We start from the raw sequence: 23,215 nt of genomic DNA, 5'->3' as shown, positions 1-23,215 counted from the left end.
CTAGCAACAACAATAGACATCTAGTTAGTTCACTCTACATCCTAGCAACAACAATAGACATCTAGTTAGTTCACTCTACATCCTAGCAACAACAATAGACATCTAGTTAGTTCACTCTACATCCTAGCACTCAGCAATATGTATCTATCCCCTAACAACATGGCTACAGTGGGTTGGATTGTAACAAGGGCATTTCCATGTATAAGGCACTAACATATACATTTGGTGTCAAATGAAAGCTACGAGTTTAGGCTATAATTCTCTGAAATTAAAGAATATATATAAATGTTTAAAACATTTTCCATTCTGAAAAGCAGGGATAAACAAATGCTTTTATTTCTGGTCAAACAGATAGAAAATGCGTCTTAGAAAACAGTAGAGTATAGTTCAGGAGAGGAGATTAGATTAGAGTACATGATAATCTACTGTGTTGTACTGTAATGTACTGTACTCTACTGCTGTGGTGTCCAAGCCTGTGAAACATAGACGTCTTGTGATTGGTACAGATTTGGTCAGGTCAGGACCAACCAAATTTGGTCTTGTTTGCAGAGGCGGAGCTCATTAAAATAATAGCCAGTGTGTAGAATGATACCAAAACATGCAACGTAGGATTCTACGTTATTCTCCCTTGTGTACCTATCACCGTGAAGAGAATGGCATTCATTATGATGCATTTCTGTATAGTACAGATGAGGAACCCATGATGTCATTCTGTTACCCATGGAATTTCCCACAACCGTCCCCAAAATGTTTTATAATACAGTTGATTTGTCACGTTCTGACCTTTATTTCCTTTGTTTTGTCATTATTTAGTATGGTCAGGGCGTGAGTTGGGGTGGGCAGTCTATGTTTGTTTTTCTATGATTTGGGTATTTCTATGTTTCGGCCTAGTATGGTTCTCAATCAGAGGCAGGTGTCATTAGTTGTTTCTTCTGATTGAGAATCATACTTAGGTAGCCTGGGTTTCACTGTGTGTTTGTGGGTGATCGTTCCTGTCTCTGTGTTTGCACCAGATAGGGCTGTTTAGGTTTTCTCACGTTTATTGTTTTGTTAGTCTATTCATGTATAGTTTTCTTTATTAAAGAACTATGAATAGAAACCACACTGCATTTTGGTCCGCCTCTCCTTCACCACAAGAAAACCGTTACATGATTGTGATGATGATGATGATGATCATCCCAGGTGACAACCAAACCCCACATTCCAGGTGACAACCAAACCCCACATTCCAGGTGACAACCAAACCCTACATTCCAGGTGACAACCAAACCCCACATTCCAGGTGACAACCAAACCTCACATTCCAGGTGACAACCAAACCCCACATTCCAGGTGACAACCAAACCCCACATTCCAGGTGACAACCAAACCCCACATTCCAGGTGACAACCAAACCCCACATTCCAGGTGACAACCAAACCTCACATTCCAGGTGACAACCAAACCCCACATTCCAGGTGACAACCAAACCTCACATTCCAGGTGACAACCAAATGCAAACATTTACAAATCATTCAAAGAAAAACTTTCTCCACACCCATTGCATAGTCTTCACATTTTGCTGCCTTAAATTTAAATCTAAAATCTATTTAAAAAAAAATCTAAATCTATTTTTTCTACAGATCTACACAACATATTGCACAAGTTTCAAAGTGAAAGAAAATTATATGGACATTTTCCAAATTAATAAAAAAATAAAAAATAAGATGTATTGTGGTGGCAGCCTCATGATATGGGTATGCTTGTCACTGGCAGAGATTAGGGCGTTTGAACGCCGCAGCCCGTCTGGTGTTCAACCTTCCCAAGTTCTCTCACGTCACCCCGCTCCTCCGCTCTCTCCACTGGCTTCCAGTTGAAGCTCGCATCCGCTACAAGACCATGGTGCTTGCCTACGGAGCTGTGAGGGGAACGGCACCTCAGTACCTCCAGGCTCTGATCAGGCCCTACACCCAAACAAGGGCACTGCGTTCATCCACCTCTGGCCTGCTCGCCTCCCTACCACTGAGGAAGTACAGCTCCCGCTCAGCCCAGTCAAAACTGATCGCTGCTCTGGCCCCCCAATGGTGGAACAAACTCCCTCACGACGCCAGGACAGCGGAGTCAATCACCACCTTCCGGATACACCTGAAACCCCACCTCTTGAAGGAATACCTAGGATAGGATAAAGTAATCCTTCTCACCCCCCCCCCTTAAAAGATTTAGATGCACTATTGTAAAGTGGCTGTTCCACTGGATGTCATAAGGTGAATGCACCAATTTGTAAGTCGCTCTGGATAAGAGCGTCTGCTAAATGACTTAAATGTAAATGTAAATAAAAATCAATTTGAATGGCGCATAGCCCATATAAAACATTTGTGGAAACCGTGCCTCAGTCTTCTGAAAATCTAACCTTGGGATATAGTTGTATTTTCTGCAGGAATATCACCAAATATTTAATGCCAAAGACACCAGAATGGCTTGTCCTGAGTGGTCCAGCCGCAGTCCTGACAGTCCAACCACTGAGACAACCAACCACTGAGACAACCAGCCCCGGAGACAACCAGCCCCTGAGACAACCAGCCCCGGAGACAACCAGCCCCGGAGACAACCAGCCCCGGAGACAACCAGCCACAAGAGACAACCAGCCCCTGAGACAATCAACCCCTGAGACAACCAGCCACAAGAGACAACCAGTCCCTGAGACAACCAGCCACAAGAGACAACCAGTCCCTGAGACAACCAGCCACAAGAGACAACCAGCCCCTGAGACAACCAGCCCCTGAGACAACCAGCCACAAGAGACAACCAGTCCCTGAGACAACCAGCCACAAGAGACAACCAGCCCCTGAGACAACCAGCCCCTGAGACAACCAACCCCTGAGACAACTGACCCCTGAGACAACCAGTCCCTGAGACAACCAGCCCCTGAGACAACCAGCCCCTGAGACAACCAACCCCTGAGACAACTGACCCCTGAGACAACCAGTCCCTGAGACAACCAGCCCCTGAGACAACCAGTCCCTGAGACAACTGACCCCTGAGACAACCAGTCCCTGAGACAACCAGCCCCTGAGACAACCAGCCCCTGAGACAACCAGCCCCTGAGACAACCAGCCCCGGAGACAACCAGCCCCTGAGACAACCAGCCCCGGAGACAACCAGCCCGGAGACAACCAGCCGCGGAGACAACCAGCCCCTGAGACAACCAGCCCCGGAGACAACCAGCCCCGGAGACAACCAGCCCCTGAGACAACCAGCCCCGGAGACAACCAGCCCCTGAGACAACCAACCACTGAGACAACCAGCCCCTGAGACAACCAGCCCCTGAGACAACCAGCCCCTGAGACAACTGACCCATGAGACAACCAACCACTGAGACAACCAACCACTGAGACAACCAGCCCCTGAGACAACCAGCCCCTGAGACAACCAGCCCCGGAGACAACCAGCCCCTGAGACAACCAGCCCCTGAGACAACCAGCCCCTGAGACAACTGACCCCTGAGACAACCAGCCCCGGAGACAACCAACCACTGAGACAACCAGCCCCTGAGACAACCAGCCCCGGAGACAACCAGCCCCTGAGACAACCAGCCCCTGAGACAACCGGCCCCTGAGACAACTGACCCCTGAGACAACCAACCACTGAGACAACCAACCACTGAGACAACCAACCACTGAGACAACCAACCACTGAGACAACCAGCCCCGGAGACAACCAGCCCCGGAGACAACCAGCCCCTGAGACAACCAACCACTGAGACAACCAACCACTGAGACAACCAGCCCCTGAGACAACCAGCCCCGGAGACAACCAACCACTGAGACAACCAGCCCCTGAGACAACCAGCCCCGGAGACAACCAGCCCCGGAGACAACCAGCCCCGGAGACAACCAGCCCCTGAGACAACCAACCACTGAGACAACCAGCCCCGGAGACAACCAGCCCCGGAGACAACCAGCCCCTGAGACAACCAACCACTGAGACAACCAACCACTGAGACAACCAGCCCCGGAGACAACCAGCCCGGAGACAACCAGCCCGGAGACAACCAGCCCGGAGACAACCAGCCCGGAGACAACCAACCCCTGAGACAACCAACCACTGAGACAACCAGCCCCGGAGACAACCAGCCCGGAGACAACCAGCCCGGAGACAACCAGCCCGGAGACAACCAGCCCGGAGACAACCAACCCCTGAGACAACCAACCCCTGAGACAACCAGCCCCCAACACAGCCTGTTACCAACACAGCCTGTTACCAACACAGCCTGTTACCAACACAGCCTGTTACAAACACAGCCTGTTACCAACACACTCTGTTACCAACACAGCCTGTTACCAACACAGCCTGTTACCAACACAGCCTGTTACCAACACAGCCTGTTACAAACACAGCCTGTTACCAACACAGCCTGTTACCAACATAGCCTGTTACCAACACAGCCTGTTACCAACACAGCCTGTTACCAACACAGCCTGTTACCAACACAGCCTGTTACCAACACAGCCTGTTACAAACACACTATGTTACCAACACAGCCTGTTACCAACACAGCCTGTTACAAACACAGCCTGTTACCAACACCCGCATGAAAAGAAAAATAAGGTTGCATGGTGTTCTATTGCTATATTGATGCAATACATTTATTAATTAGCCAACGTTTCTGCTTATACATAGCTGCTTTACTGAGGAACGTTTCCCTTACTAACACTGTGATACGTGGTTGTCTCACCTGGCTACCTTGAGATGAATGATGTGGTTGTCTCACCTGGCTACCTTGATATGAAGGCACTAACTGTAAGTCTCTCTGGATAAGAGTGTATTCTAAATGACTAAAATCTCATGTAAAAATGTTGGGCCAATGGGACTCCCAATCACGGCCGGTTGTGATACAGCCTGGAATCGAACCAGGGTCTGTAGTGATACCTCTAGCACTGAGATGCAGTGCCTTAGACCACTGTGCCACTCAGGAGCCCAAGTATACTCATCCTAGCTATACTTATTTATGTAGCTATACTTATTAATCTATACGTATTAATCTATACTTATGTAGCTATACTTATTTATATAGCTATACTTATGTAGCTATACGTATTAATCTATACTTATGTAGCTATACTTATCTAGCTATACGTATTAATCTATACTTATGTAGATATACTTATTAATCTATATGTATTAATCTATACTTATCTAGCTATACTTATTAATCTATACTTATGAAGCTATACTTATTAATCTATACGTATTAATCTATACTTATGTAGCTATACTTATTAATCTATACGTATTAATCTATATTTATGTAGCTATACTTATTAATCTATACGTATTAATCTATACTTATGAAGCTATACTTATGAAGCTCTACTTATTAATCTATACTTATTAATCTATACTTATGAAGCTATACTTATTAATCTATACTTATGAAGCTATACCTATTAATCTATACGTATTCATCTATACTTATTTATCTATACTTATGAAGCTATACTTATTTATCTATACTTATGATGCTATACTTATTAATCTATACGTATTAATCTATACTTATGAAGCTATACTTATTAATCTATACTTATGAAGCTATACGTATTAATCTATACTTATGAAGCTATACTTATTAATCTATACTTATGAAGCTATACTTATTCATCTATACGTATTAATCTATACTTATGAAGCTATACTTATTCATCTATACGTATTAATCTATACTTATTTATCTATACTTATGAAGCTATACGTATTCATCTATACTTATGAAGCTATACTTATTCATCTATACGTATTAATCTATACTTATGAAGCTATACTTATTAATCTATACTTATGAAGCTATACTTATTAATCTATACTTATTAATCTATACTTATTAATCTATATGTATTAATCTATACTTATCTAGCTATACTTATTAATCTATACTTATGAAGCTATACTTATTAATCTATACGTATTAATCTATACTTATGTAGCTATACTTATTAATCTATACGTATTAATCTATATTTATGTAGCTATACTTATTAATCTATACGTATTAATCTATACTTATGAAGCTATACTTATGAAGCTCTACTTATTAATCTATACTTATTAATCTATACTTATGAAGCTATACTTATTAATCTATACTTATGAAGCTATACCTATTAATCTATACGTATTCATCTATACTTATTTATCTATACTTATGAAGCTATACTTATTTATCTATACTTATGATGCTATACTTATTAATCTATACGTATTAATCTATACTTATGAAGCTATACTTATTAATCTATACTTATGAAGCTATACGTATTAATCTATACTTATGAAGCTATACTTATTAATCTATACTTATGAAGCTATACTTATTCATCTATCTATTAATCTATATTATGAAGCTATACTTATTCATCTATACGTATTAATCTATACTTATTTATCTAGCTATACTATATTTATCTATACTTATGAAGCTATACTTATTCATCTATACGTATTAATCTATACTTAAGCTATACTTATTAATCTATACTTATGAAGCTATACTTATTAATCTATACTTATTAATCTATACTTATTAATCTATATGTATTAATCTATACTTATCTAGCTATACTTATTAATCTATACTTATGAAGCTATACTTATTAATCTATACTTATTAATCTATACTTATGTAGCTATCTATTAATCTATACGTATTAATCTATATTTATGTAGCTATACTTATTAATCTATACGTATTAATCTATACTTATGAAGCTATACTTATGAAGCTCTATTATTAATCTATACTTATTAATCTATACTTATGAAGCTATACTTATTAATCTATACTTATGAAGCTATACCTATTAATCTATACGTATTCATCTATACTTATTTATCTATACTTATGAAGCTATACTTATTTATCTATACTTATGATGCTATACTTATTAATCTATACGTATTAATCTATACTTATGAAGCTATACTTATTAATCTATACTTATGAAGCTATACGTATTAATCTATACTTATGAAGCTATACTTATTAATCTATACTTATGAAGCTATACTTATTCATCTATACTTATTAATCTATACTTATTAATCTATACTTATTTATTCTATACTTATGAAGCTATACTTATTCATCTATACGTATTAATCTATACTTATTTATCTATACTTATGAAGCTATACTTATTCATCTATACGTATTAATCTATACTTATTTATCTATACGTATTAATCTATACTTATGAAGCTATACTTATTAATCTATACTTATGAAGCTATACTTATTAATCTATACTTATTAATCTATACTTATTTATCTATACGTATTAATCTATACTTATGAAGCTATACTTATTTATCTATACTTATGAAGCTATACTTATTCATCTATACGTATTAATCTATACTTATGAAGCTATACTTATTTATCTATACTTATGAAGCTATACTTATTAATCTATACTTATGAATCTATACTTATTTATCTATACGTATTAATCTATACTTATGAAGCTATACTTATGAAGCTATACTTATTTATCTATACGTATTAATCTATACTTATGAAGCTATACTTATTTATCTATACTTATGAAGCTATACTTATTAATCTATACTTATTAATCTATACTTATGAATCTATACTTATTTATCTATATGTATTAATCTATACTTATTAATCTATACTTATGAATCTATACTTATTTATCTATACGTATTAATCTATACTTATTAATCTATACGTATTTATCTATACTTATTAATCTATACTTATTAATCTATACTTATGAAGCTATACTTATTAATCTATACTTATGAATCTATACTTATTTATCTATACGTATTAATCTATACTTATTAATCTATACTTATGAATCTATACTTATTTATCTATACGTATTAATCTATACTTATTAATCTATACGTATTTATCTATACTTATTAATCTATACTTATTAATCTATACTTATGAAGCTATACTTATGAATCTATACTTATGAATCTATACTTATTTATCTATACGTATTAATCTATACTTATGAAGCTATACTTATTTATCTATACTTATGAAGCTATACTTATTAATCTATACTTATGAAGCTATACTTATTTATCTATACGTATTAATCTATACTTATGAAGCTATACTTATTTATCTATACTTATGAAGCTATACTTATTAATCTATACTTATGAATCTATACTTATTTATCTATACGTATTAATCTATACTTATGAAGCTATACTTATTTATCTATACGTATTAATCTATACTTATGAAGCTATACTTATTAATCTATACTTATGAAGCTATACTTATTAATCTATACTTATGAATCTATACTTATTTATCTATACGTATTAATCTATACTTATTTATCTATACTTATGAAGCTATACTTATTAATCTATACTTATGAAGCTATACTTATTAATCTATACGTATTAATCTATACTTATGTAGCTATACTTATTAATCTATACGTATTAATCTATATTTATGTAGCTATACTTATTAATCTATACGTATTAATCTATACTTATGAAGCTATACTTATGAAGCTCTACTTATTAATCTATACTTATTAATCTATACTTATGAAGCTATACTTATTAATCTATACTTATGAAGCTATACCTATTAATCTATACGTATTCATCTATACTTATTTATCTATACTTATGAAGCTATACTTATTTATCTATACTTATAATGCTATACTTATTAATCTATACGTATTAATCTATACTTATGAAGCTATACTTATTAATCTATACTTATGAAGCTATACGTATTAATCTATACTTATGAAGCTATACTTATTAATCTATACTTATGAAGCTATACTTATTCATCTATACGTATTAATCTATACTTATGAAGCTATACTTATTTATCTATACTTATGAAGCTATACTTATTCATCTATACGTATTAATCTATACTTATTTATCTATACTTATGAAGCTATACTTATTCATCTATACGTATTAATCTATACTTATTTATCTATACGTATTAATCTATACTTATGAAGCTATACTTATTAATCTATACTTATGAAGCTATACTTATTAATCTATACTTATTAATCTATACTTATTTATCTATACGTATTAATCTATACTTATGAAGCTATACTTATTTATCTATACTTATGAAGCTATACTTATTCATCTATACGTATTAATCTATACTTATGAAGCTATACTTATTTATCTATACTTATGAAGCTATACTTATTAATCTATACTTATGAATCTATACTTATTTATCTATACGTATTAATCTATACTTATGAAGCTATACTTATGAAGCTATACTTATTTATCTATACGTATTAATCTATACTTATGAAGCTATACTTATTTATCTATACTTATGAAGCTATACTTATTAATCTATACTTATTAATCTATACTTATGAATCTATACTTATTTATCTATATGTATTAATCTATACTTATTAATCTATACTTATGAATCTATACTTATTTATCTATACGTATTAATCTATACTTATTTATCTATACTTATTAATCTATACTTATTAATCTATACTTATGAAGCTATACTTATTAATCTATACTTATGAATCTATACTTATTTATCTATACGTATTAATCTATACTTATTAATCTATACTTATGAATCTATACTTATTTATCTATACGTATTAATCTATACTTATTAATCTATACGTATTTATCTATACTTATTAATCTATACTTATTAATCTATACTTATGAAGCTATACTTATGAATCTATACTTATGAATCTATACTTATTTATCTATACGTATTAATCTATACTTATGAAGCTATACTTATTTATCTATACGTATTAATCTATACTTATGAATCTATACTTATGAAGCTATACTTATTTATCTATACGTATTAATCTATACTTATGAAGCTATACTTATTTATCTATACTTATGAAGCTATACTTATTAATCTATACTTATGAATCTATACTTATTTATCTATACGTATTAATCTATACTTATGAAGCTATACTTATTTATCTATACGTATTAATCTATACTTATGAAGCTATACTTATTAATCTATACTTATGAAGCTATACTTATTAATCTATACTTATGAATCTATACTTATTTATCTATACGTATTAATCTATACTTATTTATCTATACTTATGAAGCTATACTTATTAATCTATACTTATGAATCTATACTTATTTATCTATACGTATTAATCTATACTTATTAATCTATACTTATGAATCTATACTTATTAATCTATACTTATTAATCTATACTTATGAATCTATACTTATTTATCTATACTTATTAATCTATACTTATTAATCTATACTTATGAAGCTATACTTATTTATCTATACTTATTAATCTATACTTATTTCCTGTTAACATATTTGTTCTTCCTTTAGTTCTATTGTTTCTGTGTGTTCTTCCTTTAGTTCTATTGTTTCTGTGTGTTCTTCCTTTAGTTCTATTGTTTCTGTGTGTTCTTCCTTTAGTTCTATTGTTTCTGTGTGTTCTTCCTTTAGTTCTATTGTTTCTGTGTGTTCTTCCTTTAGTTCTATTGTTTCTGTGTGTTCTTCCTTTAGTTCTATTGTTTCTGTGTGTTCTTCCTTTAGTTCTATTGTTTCTGTGTGTTCTTCCTTTAGTTCTATTGTTTCTGTGTGTTCTTCCTTTAGTTCTATTGTTTCTGTGTGTTCTTCCTTTAGTTCTATTGTTTCTGTGTGTTCTTCCTTTAGTTCTATTGTTTCTGTGTGTTCTTCCTTTAGTTCTATTGTTTCTGTGTGTTCTTCCCTTAGTTCTAATGTTTCTGTGTGTTATTCCCTGTGGAATGAAACAGGTGCAGAACTTTGCTCTGGTGAACAAAGCAACCACTTGGAGAATCTGGCCCAAGAGAGAATACCCCTATAGGGGTGGATCACACACACACACACACACACACACACACACACACACACACACACACACACACACACACACACACACACACACACACACACACACACACACACACACACACACACACACACACACACACACACACACACACACACACACAGACAGTAGGGGCGTAGAGATTACTGTACACACACACACACAGACAGTAGGGGCGTAGAGATTACTGTACACACACACACACACACACACACACACACACACACACACACACACACACACACACACACACACACACACACACACACACACACACACACACACAGACAGTAAGGGCGTAGAGATTACTGTACACACACACACACAGAGACAGAGACAGTAGGGGCGCAGAGATTACTGTACACACACACAGAGACAGAGACAGAGACAGTAGGGGCGTAGAGATTACTGTACACACACACACACACACACACACACACACACACACACACACACACACACACACACACACACACACACACACACACACACACACACACACACACACACAGAGACAGAGACAGTACACAGAGAGACAGAGATTATTGCACACACACACACACACACACACACACACACACACACACACACACACACACACACACACACACACACACACACACACACACACACACACACACACACACACACACACACACACACACACACACACACACACACACACTCAGGCTGCCAGCCTTACCATGGCGGTGGTGTCTCAGCTGTTAACCAAAAGAAGTGGTTGGGTTACTGCTTTGCTATTAGTTTAAACTGCGGATTGCTCCTTTACTGACCTTAGAGAGGGGCAGGACGAGAAAGGCTCCGCCCCCACTGGACTCCACGATGACGGCCAGGAACTTTGGGTTGACGGCACAGAACGAGCTGTCCCACGTCACCTTGGAAACGCGTATGTCATCGTAGCCCTGCTCCGTCTTCACCGCCTGGCCAAAGACGTGTCGGAACTTACTCTGTCGTACGATGCTGCGACTCATCGCTATAGAGACGAGGGAGGGAGGGGTCGGGGGGAGAGATAAAGTTGAGTGGGAGAGGGTAAGACAAAGATGGAGGTGTGGGAGAGATTGACAATCTCAGATATGCAATTTCCATCAATCAATCATTTAATAATTTAATCAATAATTTCATAATTCATGATGAATATAGGTCCTGTATCATGTGAATCATCCGACTGATCTCTCCTCCTCCATTGAGAAGATACACTATGACCCAATGCCTGTAATTCAGCAGTTGGGTCATCCAAACAACCCCAACCTGGGTGCAGGTTTAATTGATGCTGGGTACAGGTTTATTAATGCTGGGTTATTGCGATATCAAAAGACTAGACATGTGGCTTTCAGATAGTTATTTTTGGTCACCCGTGAGCGTAAATGTCATTTTGGTTAATCTGTTCTGTTGTATTGTCATCACATGTTGTGGTTGAACACTGACAGTGTTGTAGCTTTAATGAGGTTTACACAAATGCATGAGTTCTTAAAGTGCCTATGCATATCCCAATGTTGGGATAAATAGTTCCAGGTCTCCGGTAGCCTCTGGAATTGCCGATCTGCGGTCAACAAGGCAGAGTTCATCTCAGCCTATGCCTCCCTCCAGTCCCTCGACTTCTTGGCACTAACGGAAACATGGATCACCACAGACAACACTGCTACTCCTACTGCTCTCTCTTCGTCCGCCCACGTGTTCTCGCACACCCCGAGAGCTTCTGGTCAGCGGGGTGGTGGCACCGGGATCCTCATCTCTCCCAAGTGGTCATTCTCTCTTTCTCCCCTTACCCATCTGTCTATCGCCTCCTTTGAATTCCATGCTGTCACAGTTACCAGCCCTTTCAAGCTTAACATCCTTATCATTTATCGCCCTCCAGGTTCCCTCGGAGAGTTCATCAATGAGCTTGATGCCTTGATAAGCTCCTTTCCTGAGGACGGCTCACCTCTCACAGTTCTGGGCGACTTTAACCTCCCCACGTCTACCTTTGACTCATTCCTCTCTGCCTCCTTCTTTCCACTCCTCTCCTCTTTTGACCTCACCCTCTCACCTTCCCCCTACTCACAAGGCAGGCAATACGCTCGACCTCATCTTTACTAGATGCTGTTCTTCCACTAACGTCATTGCAACTCCCCTCCAAGTCTCCGACCACTACCTTGTATCCTTTTCCCTCTCGCTCTCATCCAACACCTCCCACACTGCCCCTACTCGGATGGTATCGCGCCGTCCCAACCTTCGCTCTCTCTCCCCCGCTACTCTCTCCTCTTCCATCCTATCATCTCTTCCCTCCGCTCAAACCTTCTCCAACCTATCTCCTGATTCTGCCTCCTCAACCCTCCTCTCCTCCCTCTCTGCATCCTTTGACTCTCTATGTCCCCTATCCTCCAGGCCGGCTCGGTCCTCCCCTCCCGCTCCGTGGCTCGATGACTCATTGCGAGCTCACAGAACAGGGCTCCGGGCAGCCGAGCGGAAATGGAGGAAAACTCGCCTCCCTGCGGACCTGGCATCCTTTCACTCCCTCCTCTCTACATTTTCCTCCTCTGTCTCTGCTGCTAAAGCCACTTTCTACCACGCTAAATTCCAAGCATCTGCCTCTAACCCTAGGAAGCTCTTTGCCACCTTCTCCTCCCTCCTGAATCCTCCTCCCCCTCCCCCTCCTCCCTCTCTGCAGACGACTTCGTCAACCATTTTGAAAAGAAGGTCGACGACATCCGATCCTCGTTTGCTAAGTCAAACGACACCGCTGGTTCTGCTCACACTGCCCTACCCTGTGCTCTGCCCTCTTTCTCCCTCTCTCTCCAGATGAAATCTCGCGTCTTGTGACGGCCGGCCGCCCAACAACCTGCCCGCTTGACCCTATCCCCTCCCCTTTTCTCCAGACCATTTCCGGAGACCTTCTCCCTTACCTCACCTCGCTCATCAACTCATCACTGACCGCTGGCTACGTCCCTTCCGTCTTCAAGAGAGCGAGAGTTGCACCCCTTCTGAAAAACCTACACTCGATCCCTCCGATGTCAACAATTACAGACCAGTATCCCTTCATTCTTTTCTCTCCAAAACTCTTGAACGTGCCGTCCTTGGCCAGCTCTCCCGCTATCTCTCTCTGAATGACCTTCTTGATCCAAATCAGTCAGGTTTCAAGACTAGTCATTCAACTGAGACTGCTCTCCTCTGTATCACGGAGGCGCTCCGCACTGCTAAAGCTAACTCTCTCTCCTCTGCTCTCATCCTTCTAGATCTATCGGCTGCCTTCGATACTGTGAACCATCAGATCCTCCTCTCCACCCTCTCCGAGTTGGGTATCTCCGGCGCGGCCCACGCTTGGATTGCGTCCTACCTGACAGGTCGCTCCTACCAGGTGGCGTGGCGAGAATCTGTCTCCTCACCACGCGCTCTCACCACTGGTGTCCCCCAGGGCTCTGTTCTAGGCCCTCTCCTATTCTCGCTATACACCAAGTCACTTGGCTCTGTCATAACCTCACATGGTCTCTCCTATCATTGCTATGCAGATGACACACAACTAATCTTCTCCTTTCCCCCTTCTGATGACCAGGTGGCGAATCGCATCTCTGCATGTCTGGCAGACATATCAGTGTGGATGATGGATCACCACCTCAAGCTGAACCTCGGCAAGACGGAGCTGCTCTTCCTCCCGGGGAAGGACTGCCTGTTCCATGATCTCGCCATCACGGTTGACAACTCCATTGTGTCCTCCTCCCAGAGCGCTAAGAACCTTGGTGTGATCCTGGACAACACCCTGTCGTTCTCAACCAACATCAAGGCGGTGGCCCGTTCCTGCAGGTTCATGCTCTACAACATCCGCAGAGTACGACCCTGCCTCACACAGGAAGCGGCGCAGGTCCTAATCCAGGCACTTGTCATCTCCCGTCTGGATTACTGCAACTCGCTGTTGGCTGGGCTCCCTGCCTGTGCTATTAAACCCCTTCAACTCATCCAGAACGCCGCAGCCCGTCTGGTGTTCAACCTTCCCAAGTTCTCTCACGTCATCCCGCTCCTCCGTTCTCTCCACTGGCTTCCAGTTGAAGCTCGCATCCGCTACAAGACCATGGTGCTTGCCTACGGAGCTGTGAGGGGAACGGCACCTCAGTACCTCCAGGCTCTGATCAGGCCCTACACCCAAACAAGGGCACTGCGTTCATCCACCTCTGACCTGCTCACCTCCCTACCACTGAGGAAGTACAGCTCCCGCTCAGCCCAGGCAAAACTGTTTGCTGCTCTGGCCCCCCAATGGTGGAACAAACTCCCTCACGACGCCAGGACAGCGGAGTCAATCACCACCTTCCGGAGACACCTGAAACCCCACCTCTTTAAGGAATACCTAGGCTAGAATAAGTATCCCCCCCTTTAAGATTTAGATGCACTATTGTAAAGTGACTGTTCCACTGGATGTCATAAGGTGAATGCACCAATTTGTAAGTCGCTCTGGATAAGAGCGTCTGCTAAATGACTTAAATGTAAATGTAATACATGCCTATGTTGGGATAAATAATACATGCCTATGTTGGGATAGGTAAATAATAATGCTCTGAAATGTATATTAGAATATGTCATGGGCAAAAATATTCAAGGAACATCTTTATTTATAGTGTACAGTTATAGTCTAACATGATGAACAGGAATGACATTTTTTCAAAGCAACAAATCAAATCAAATCAAATGTATTTATATAGCCCCTTCGTACATCAGCTGATATCTCAAAGTGCTATACAGAAACCCAGCCTTAAACCCCAAACAGCAAGCAATGCAGGTGTAGAAGCACTAACTTTGCTGTTGAAGTACACCGGAGTTGCTGAACCCGTACACAGGATTGGGTTTCCTTTCCTGTGGTTGAATGACCTTGAGGCCTCATGGGTGGAATATTATTTCATGGGTCGATATTTTTCATAATGATAATTAATCAACTTTTTTTTGGTGTTTCTATGTCAAACGGTTTTGTTATATTTCAGTCTTCTGTGATGTATACGGAACAAAAAATATAAACGCAACATGTAAAGGGTTGGTCCCATGTTTCATGAGCTGAAATAAAAGATCCCAGAAATGTTCCATATGCACAAAAATATTATTTTAAAAAGTCTCAAATGTTCTGCACAATTTTGTTTACATCCCTGTTAGTGAGCATTTCTCCTTTGCCAAGATAATCCATCCAATTGACAGGTGTGGCATAGCAAGACGCTGATTTAACAGCATGGTCTTTACACAGGTGCACCTTGTGCTGGGGACAATAAAATTTTACTCTAAAATGTGCAGTTTTGTCACAACACAGACGTCTCACAGCTGATGAAACTATCGTGTTGTACAAAGGTATACAACTCACACCCATGGTTATGGGCTTAAAATAAGCCACCTGTACCATGTCATATATAGAGTTGAAATGTATTACATTTTGAGTTTGCATCCCAATGTTACACTATATATACAGTACCAGTCAAAGGTTTGGAAACATCTACTCAATCAAGGGTTTTTCTTTATTTGGACTATTTTCTACATTGTAGAATAATAGTGAAGACATCAAAACTATGAAATAACACATATGGATTTATGTAGTAACCAAAAAAGTTTTAAATAAGTCAAAATGTATTTTATATTTTAGAATCTTCAAAATAGCCACCCTTTGCCTTGCTGACATCTTTGCACACTCTTGGCATTCTCTCAACCAGCTTCATGAGGTAGTGACCTGGAATGCATTTCAATTAATTTAACAGGTGTGTTAAAAGTTAATTTGTGGAATTTGTTTCCTTCTTATTACATTTGAGCCAATCAGTTGTGTTGTGACAAGGTAGGGGTGGTATACAGAAGATAGCCCTATTTGGTAAAATACCAAGTCCATATTATGGCAAGAACAGCTCAAATAAGTAAAGAGCAACAACAGTCCATCATTACTTTAGGACTTGAAGATCAGTCAATATGTAACATTTCAAGAATTTTGAAAGTTTTTTCAAGTGCAGTCACAAAACCAACAAGCGCTATGATGAAACTGGCTCTCATGAGGACAACCACAGGAAAGGAAGACCCAGAGTTACCTCTGCTGCAGAGGATAAGTTCATTAGAATAACTGCACCTAACTGTAGCCCAAATAAATGCTTCACAGAGTTCACGTAACAGACACATCTCAACATCAACTGTTCAGAGGAGACTGCGTGAATTGCTGCAAAGATTTGCTGCAAAGAGACCACTACTAAAGGACACCAATAAGAAGAAGAGACTTGCTTGGGCCAAGAAACACAAGCAATGGACATTAGACTGGTGGAAATCTGTCCTTTGGTCTGATGAGTCCAAATGTGAGATTTTGGTTCCAACCGCTGTGTCTTTGTGAGAAGCAGAGTAGGTGAACGGATGATCTCCACATGTGTTTCCCACCGTGAAGCATGGAGGAGGAGGTCTGATGGTGAGGGGGTGCTTTTCTGGTGACACTGTGAAATTATGAGACATATTAATAATATTCCACACGAGGCCACTAGAGGGCGATTTGGTCATTTGATTGCAGATAAGCTGCTACAGGACATCAAAACTATTTTTTTTCTCTTGCAATTGCATAGCATAGACTATAGAAATGTTGTGCAACATGGGTTTATAGGAACACATTTCATTCCATGCATCAACCAGCTATGAGGAGAAACTTGTGATCCTATTCAGCTCAAACTCTAAAAGCCAGGGCTCTCAGGAAGTGCTTGATTTGATTTTCAATTGCATTTGCATTGATGGTCAGACTGGAGGGAGGGACAATAGAGCCCTGAGTACCAGGCCATTAGGACCTGATGGAGGGACAATAGAGCCCTGGGTACCAGGCCATTAGGATGTGATGGAGGGACAATAGAGCCCTGAGTACCAGGTCATTAGGACCTGATGGAGGGACAATAGAGCCCTGAGTACCAGGCCATTAGGACCTGATGGAGGGACAATAGAGCCATGAGTACCAGACCATTAGGACCTGATGGAGGGACAATAGAGCCCTGAGTACCAGGCCATGGGTCTGAATTAATAACTGCTATAGTCTACCACCATCTGAATGGTTATGGGTCTGAATTAATAACTGCTATAGTCTACCACCATCTGAATGGTTATGGGTCTGAATTAATAACTGCTATAGTCTACCACCATCTGAATGGTTATGGGTCTGAATTAATAACTGCTATAGTCTACCACCATCTGAATGGTTATGGGTCTGAATTAATAACTGCTATAGTCTACCACCATCTGAATGGTTATGGGTCTGAATGGTTATGGGTCTGAATTAATAACTGCTATAGTCTACCCCCATCTGAATGCAACGATATTCGTAGTAGGCAGTTTTAAAATTCTGCAGCTGAAATAAAATAAAAATATAATCTTTACAATTAAAAAACAACGTGACATAGGCTATGCTGCAGCAAACCTTTTCCCCCTCAGGAGACTGAAAAGATTTGGCATGGGTCCTCAGATCCTCAAAAGGTTCTACAGCTGCACCATCGAGAGCATGGTTGCAGCACTGCCTGGTATGGCACCTGCTCGGCCTCCAAACACAAGGTGCTACAGAGGGTAGTGCGAACGGCCCAGTACATAACTGGGGCCAAGCTTCCTGCCATCCAGGACCTCTATACCAGGCGGTGTGAGAGGAAAGCCCTAAAAATTGTCAAAGACTCCAGCCACCCTAGTCATAGACTGTCCTCTCCGCTACCACCATCTGAATGGTTATGGGTCACGGTAATGGTTATGGGTCTGAATTAATAACTGTTATAGTCTACCACCATCTGAATGGTTATGAGGTCTGAATGGTTATGGGTCTGAATGGTTATGGGTCTGAATTAAATGACTATAGTCTAGCAGTACCGGGGCCCCAAGTCTAGGTCCAAGAGGCGTCTATAAACAGCTTCTACCCCCTTTAGACTCCTGAATGCCTTATCAAATGGCTACCCAGACTATTTGCATCCCTCCCCACCTCTTTTACACCGCTGCTACTCTCTGTTGTTATTATCTATGCATAGTCACTTTAATAACTCTACCTACATGTACATATTACCTCAATTACCTCGACTAACTGGTTCCCCCCCGCACATTGACTCTGTACCGGTACACCCTGTATATAGCCTCCACATTGACTCTGTACCGTAACACCCTGTATATAGCCTCCACATTGACTCTGTACCCCTGGCCTCCACACCCTGTGTATATAGCCTCCACATTGACTCTGTACCGTAATACCCTGTATATAGCCTCCACATTGACTCTGTACCGGTACCCCTGTACCGGTGTATATAGCCTCCACATTGACTCTGTACCGGTACCCCCTGTATATAGCCTCCACATTGACTCTGTACCGGTACCCCCTGTATATAGCCTCCACACTTGACTCTGTACCGACTCTGTACCCCCTGTATATAGCCTCCACATTGACTCTGTACCGGTACCCCCTGTATATAGCCTCCACATTGACTCTGTACCCCCTGTATATAGCCCCATTGACTGTATATAGTCTCCACACTGACTCTGTACCGGTACCCCCTGTATATAGCCTCCACATTGACTCTGTACCGGTACCCCCTGTATATAGCCTCCACATTGACTCTGTACCGTAATACCCTGTATATAGCCTCCACATTGACTCTGTACCGTAATACCCTGTATATAGCCTCCACATTGACTCTGTACCGGTACCCCCTGTATATAGCCTCCACATTGACTCTGTACCGGTACCCCCTGTATATAGCCTCCACATTGACTCTGTACCGGTACCCCCCTGTCTGTATATAGTCCACATCCTGTACCGGTACACTGACTCTGTATATAGCCGACTCTGTACCCCTCTGTATATATAGCCTCCACATTGACTCTGTACCGGTACCCCTGTATTTACCCCCTGTATATAGCCTCCACATTCTGTACCGGTACCCCTGTATATAGCCTCCACATTGACTCTGTACCGGTACCCCCTGTATATAGCCTCCACATTGACTCTGTACCGTAATACCCTGTATATAGCCTCCACATTGACTCTGTACCGCAATACCCTGTATATAGCCTCCACATTGACTCTGTACCGTAATACCCTGTATATAGCCTCCACATTGACTCTGTACCGTAATACCCTGTATATTGTTTCACTATTGTTATTTTACTGCTGCTCCTTAATTAATTGTTACTTTAATTTCTTATTCTTATCTGTATTTATTATACGGCATTGTTGGTTAGAGGCTTGTAAGTAATCATTTCACTGTGAGGTCTACTACACCTGTTGTATTCAGCATTTCACTGTAATGTCTACTACACCTTTTGTATTCTGCATTTCACTGTAAGGTCTACTACACCTGTTGTATTCAGCATTTCACTGTAATGTCTACTACACCTGTTGTATTCAGCATTTCACTGTAATGTCTACTACACCTGTTGTATTCAGCATTTCACTGTAATGTCTACTACACCTGTTGTATTCTGCATTTCACTGTAAGGTCTACTACACCTGTTGTATTCAGCATTTCACTGTAAGGTCTACCTACACCTGTTGTATTCTGCATTTCACTGTAATGTCTACTACACCTGTTGTATTCAGCATTTCACTGTAATGTCTACTACACCTGTTGTATTCAGCATTTCACTGTAATGTCTACTACACCTGTTGTATTCTGCATTTCACTGTAATGTCTACTACACCTGTTGTATTCAGCATTTCACTGTAATGTCTACTACACCTGTTGTATTCAGCATTTCACTGTAAGGTCTACCTACACCTGTTGTATTCAGCATTTCACTGTAAGGTCTACTACACCTGTTGTATTCAGCATTTCACTGTAAGGTCTACTACACCTGTTGTATTCAGCATTTCACTGTAAGGTCTACTACACCTGTTGTATTCAGCATTTCACTGTAAGGTCTACTACACCTGTTGTATTCAGCATTTCACTGTAAGGTCTACTACACCTGTTGTATTCAGCATTTCACTGTAAGGTCTACTACACCTGTTGTATTCAGCATTTCACTGTAAGGTCTACTACACCTGTTGTATTCTGCGCATGTGACTAATATAATTTGATTTGATTTGTCTCAAGAAAAAAAAGTTAACAAGATGAGATGACATACATGCGTTGTACTGTCTGTCCCCACCCTGAGCGTTGTACTGTCTGTCCCCACCCTGAGCGTTGTACTGTCTGTCCCCACCCTATAATTTGTTTGTTTGTCCCAACCCTGAAAAAAAGTTAACAAGATGAGATGACAGGTCTACATGCGTTGTACTGTCTGTCCCCACCCTAAGCGTTGATTCATCATGCAGAGGCCGTAGATATAAGCCAAACGTAGACATTGTATATAATTTAACAATTCCATTTAACGTTATGCTGTTCATATAAATAATTTATTATAATTTCCACTTTCCTTGAAGTTATTTATCCCGGGAAAGGGAAGTGGTTTTGGGCAGTAAATGACGGTAAATCTCGGGAACCGGGTTTCCCGCCATTCAACCCCAGTAGAAACCACGCTGTTGAACATAATGCTAACAGGAAATGTTTAGTCTACAAAGGCATGATCCCCTCTTAGTTACCCAACTCCATCACAATAGGTTCTCTTTAAACAAGGAGCCGTCGTTGTTACTGATATATTTAGGGACATTTGTCTTGTTATTCAATAGTTTGTAACACTGTAATAAATTAGGCCTATTCTTTAAAAACAAACGGTTCAAAGTTCAAATATAGGCATAGCTTTCCTGGTCGTTAATATCCCAGAAATAAAAGTGTAATTTACATTACATTCTAAATGTCGTCACCTAGCAAACGTGCGTATCCAGAGCGACTTACAAGCAGTTAATTAAACTAGTTCCATTACTGTGTAGACAAGTTCCGTTTGTTTGTAATATTCCAGTCAGTCTGTCGGTTTGTGTGTGTGTGTGTGTGTGTGTGTGTGTGTGTGTGTGTGTGTGTGTGTGTGTGTGTGTGTGTGTGTGTGTGTGTGTGTGTGTGTGTGTGTGTGTGTGTGTGTGTGTGTGTGTGTGTGTGTGTGTGTGTGTGTGTGTGTGTGTGTGTGTGTGTGTGTTCCGATAGGCCACAGCTCTTATTTTTTGTGCTCTGCCCTGGCGCATGGCATGGCTCTCGAGACAGGGTGAAAGAATGACATGGTCACCTAATATAGACATGTCAAACTGTCCTTTCCAACCCCCTCTCCCCCCTACCTCCCTGGGGCTCCGGGGAGAGGGCATAATCATCCCAGAGAGTATAATGATACCGATCTCCTTGATATGTCAATAACAAGAATATCGGCACATACAGACACAAACTCCTTGTGCGCGTATGGACACACAAACACATCTGGAAACCTGAACCAGTAGCCTAATAATTTCACCCCTATAGGGAGAGGGGGAGGAGCGGGGGGTAAATCCTCCCCCCTCCCTTGCATAACGTGCTCCATTTAGTTCAGCAATCACAATTTAAAGCTCGCCACTGTCCCGAGAAAAAGTGCGCAGTCACAATCTATGACTTTCCCAGCATTACTATGCACACACTGGCAATGCGATACAAGCTGTCCATTCAACTGCATCGACGACTATTAACGATATTAAAACACCGCTGGTTTAAGGCAATTCATTCAGGCAACTCACCCAATCAGCTTGGTATTTGATGGGGATCGCCACTGTCGTTTGACCTCCGAATTCTCCTCTCCCCCTTCCCTTGGTAGTTTTCTGTTCTCGGTAACGCTTATTGGAATGTTTTATCTGGTTCTCTGTGGTCCAGTTTTGTACAGTCGGTGCGGGCTTGGCGAACGGGGAGCGGGGTACAACTACGACGCTCCTCAGCGGAGAGAGAAGGGAGTGGATTTGACGGGAGGGTGTGTGTGTGGGGGACAGGAGAGGGGGGTCAAAGCGGTCCGGTCTATTTTCGAAAGAGTCCTGTCCGTGTCGGGCTATCTCTCGCGTGAGGGTGGAAGAGCCATAGATTGTGCTGGGATCGCACGTCGGGGACAGCTGGTCACGGGCCAGGCTGTTCTACACAAGCACCCGAAGAGGGAGAGTGGGATAGTAGCTCACATTAAAACTTAGACGACCTGCGGTGATTGTGAACTATATTCTACTACAAACCGTCAGACATGCCTAAATACTTATTTTTCCCTTTTTCAAACAGATAGACCCATATGGACCAATTGACTTTCCTACAAGCCTGCGGTCACAATTTGGTAGCCATTTCCTAAACTATCCTGGTTAAGGGTAACAGGCAGACAAAATCCATGTGCTACTCCGTCAGTCAGCCACACAACGGAAACTGTCACTCCGTCACAAACTATCTGTCCTCCTTCGGCTCGACAGCT

General features: G+C 40.5%; 1 protein-coding gene across 1 annotated transcript in view; it reads right to left on the bottom strand.

The window, feature by feature from the left end:
- The window catches only part of LOC124015327 (coronin-6-like), a 40,846-nt gene extending 17,749 nt beyond the window's left edge, over positions 1-23,097 (bottom strand). Inside the window, exons 1-2 of the mRNA XM_046330507.1 lie at positions 22,512-23,097; positions 11,731-11,930 (exon numbers count right to left, since the gene is read on the bottom strand). Of these exons, the coding sequence (XP_046186463.1) occupies positions 11,731-11,928 (198 nt within the window). The 5' untranslated portion in view covers positions 11,929-11,930; positions 22,512-23,097. The remainder of the gene's footprint in view (positions 1-11,730; positions 11,931-22,511) is intronic.
- Between the last annotated feature and the right edge of the window lie 118 nt (positions 23,098-23,215).

The sequence above is a fragment of the Oncorhynchus gorbuscha genome, linkage group LG02 (assembly GCF_021184085.1).
Source record: "Oncorhynchus gorbuscha isolate QuinsamMale2020 ecotype Even-year linkage group LG02, OgorEven_v1.0, whole genome shotgun sequence".
Taxonomy (NCBI): Eukaryota; Metazoa; Chordata; class Actinopteri; order Salmoniformes; family Salmonidae; genus Oncorhynchus; species Oncorhynchus gorbuscha.
Note: the sequence above shows the minus strand (reverse complement) of the source record. Positions and strands in the feature narration are given on the sequence as shown.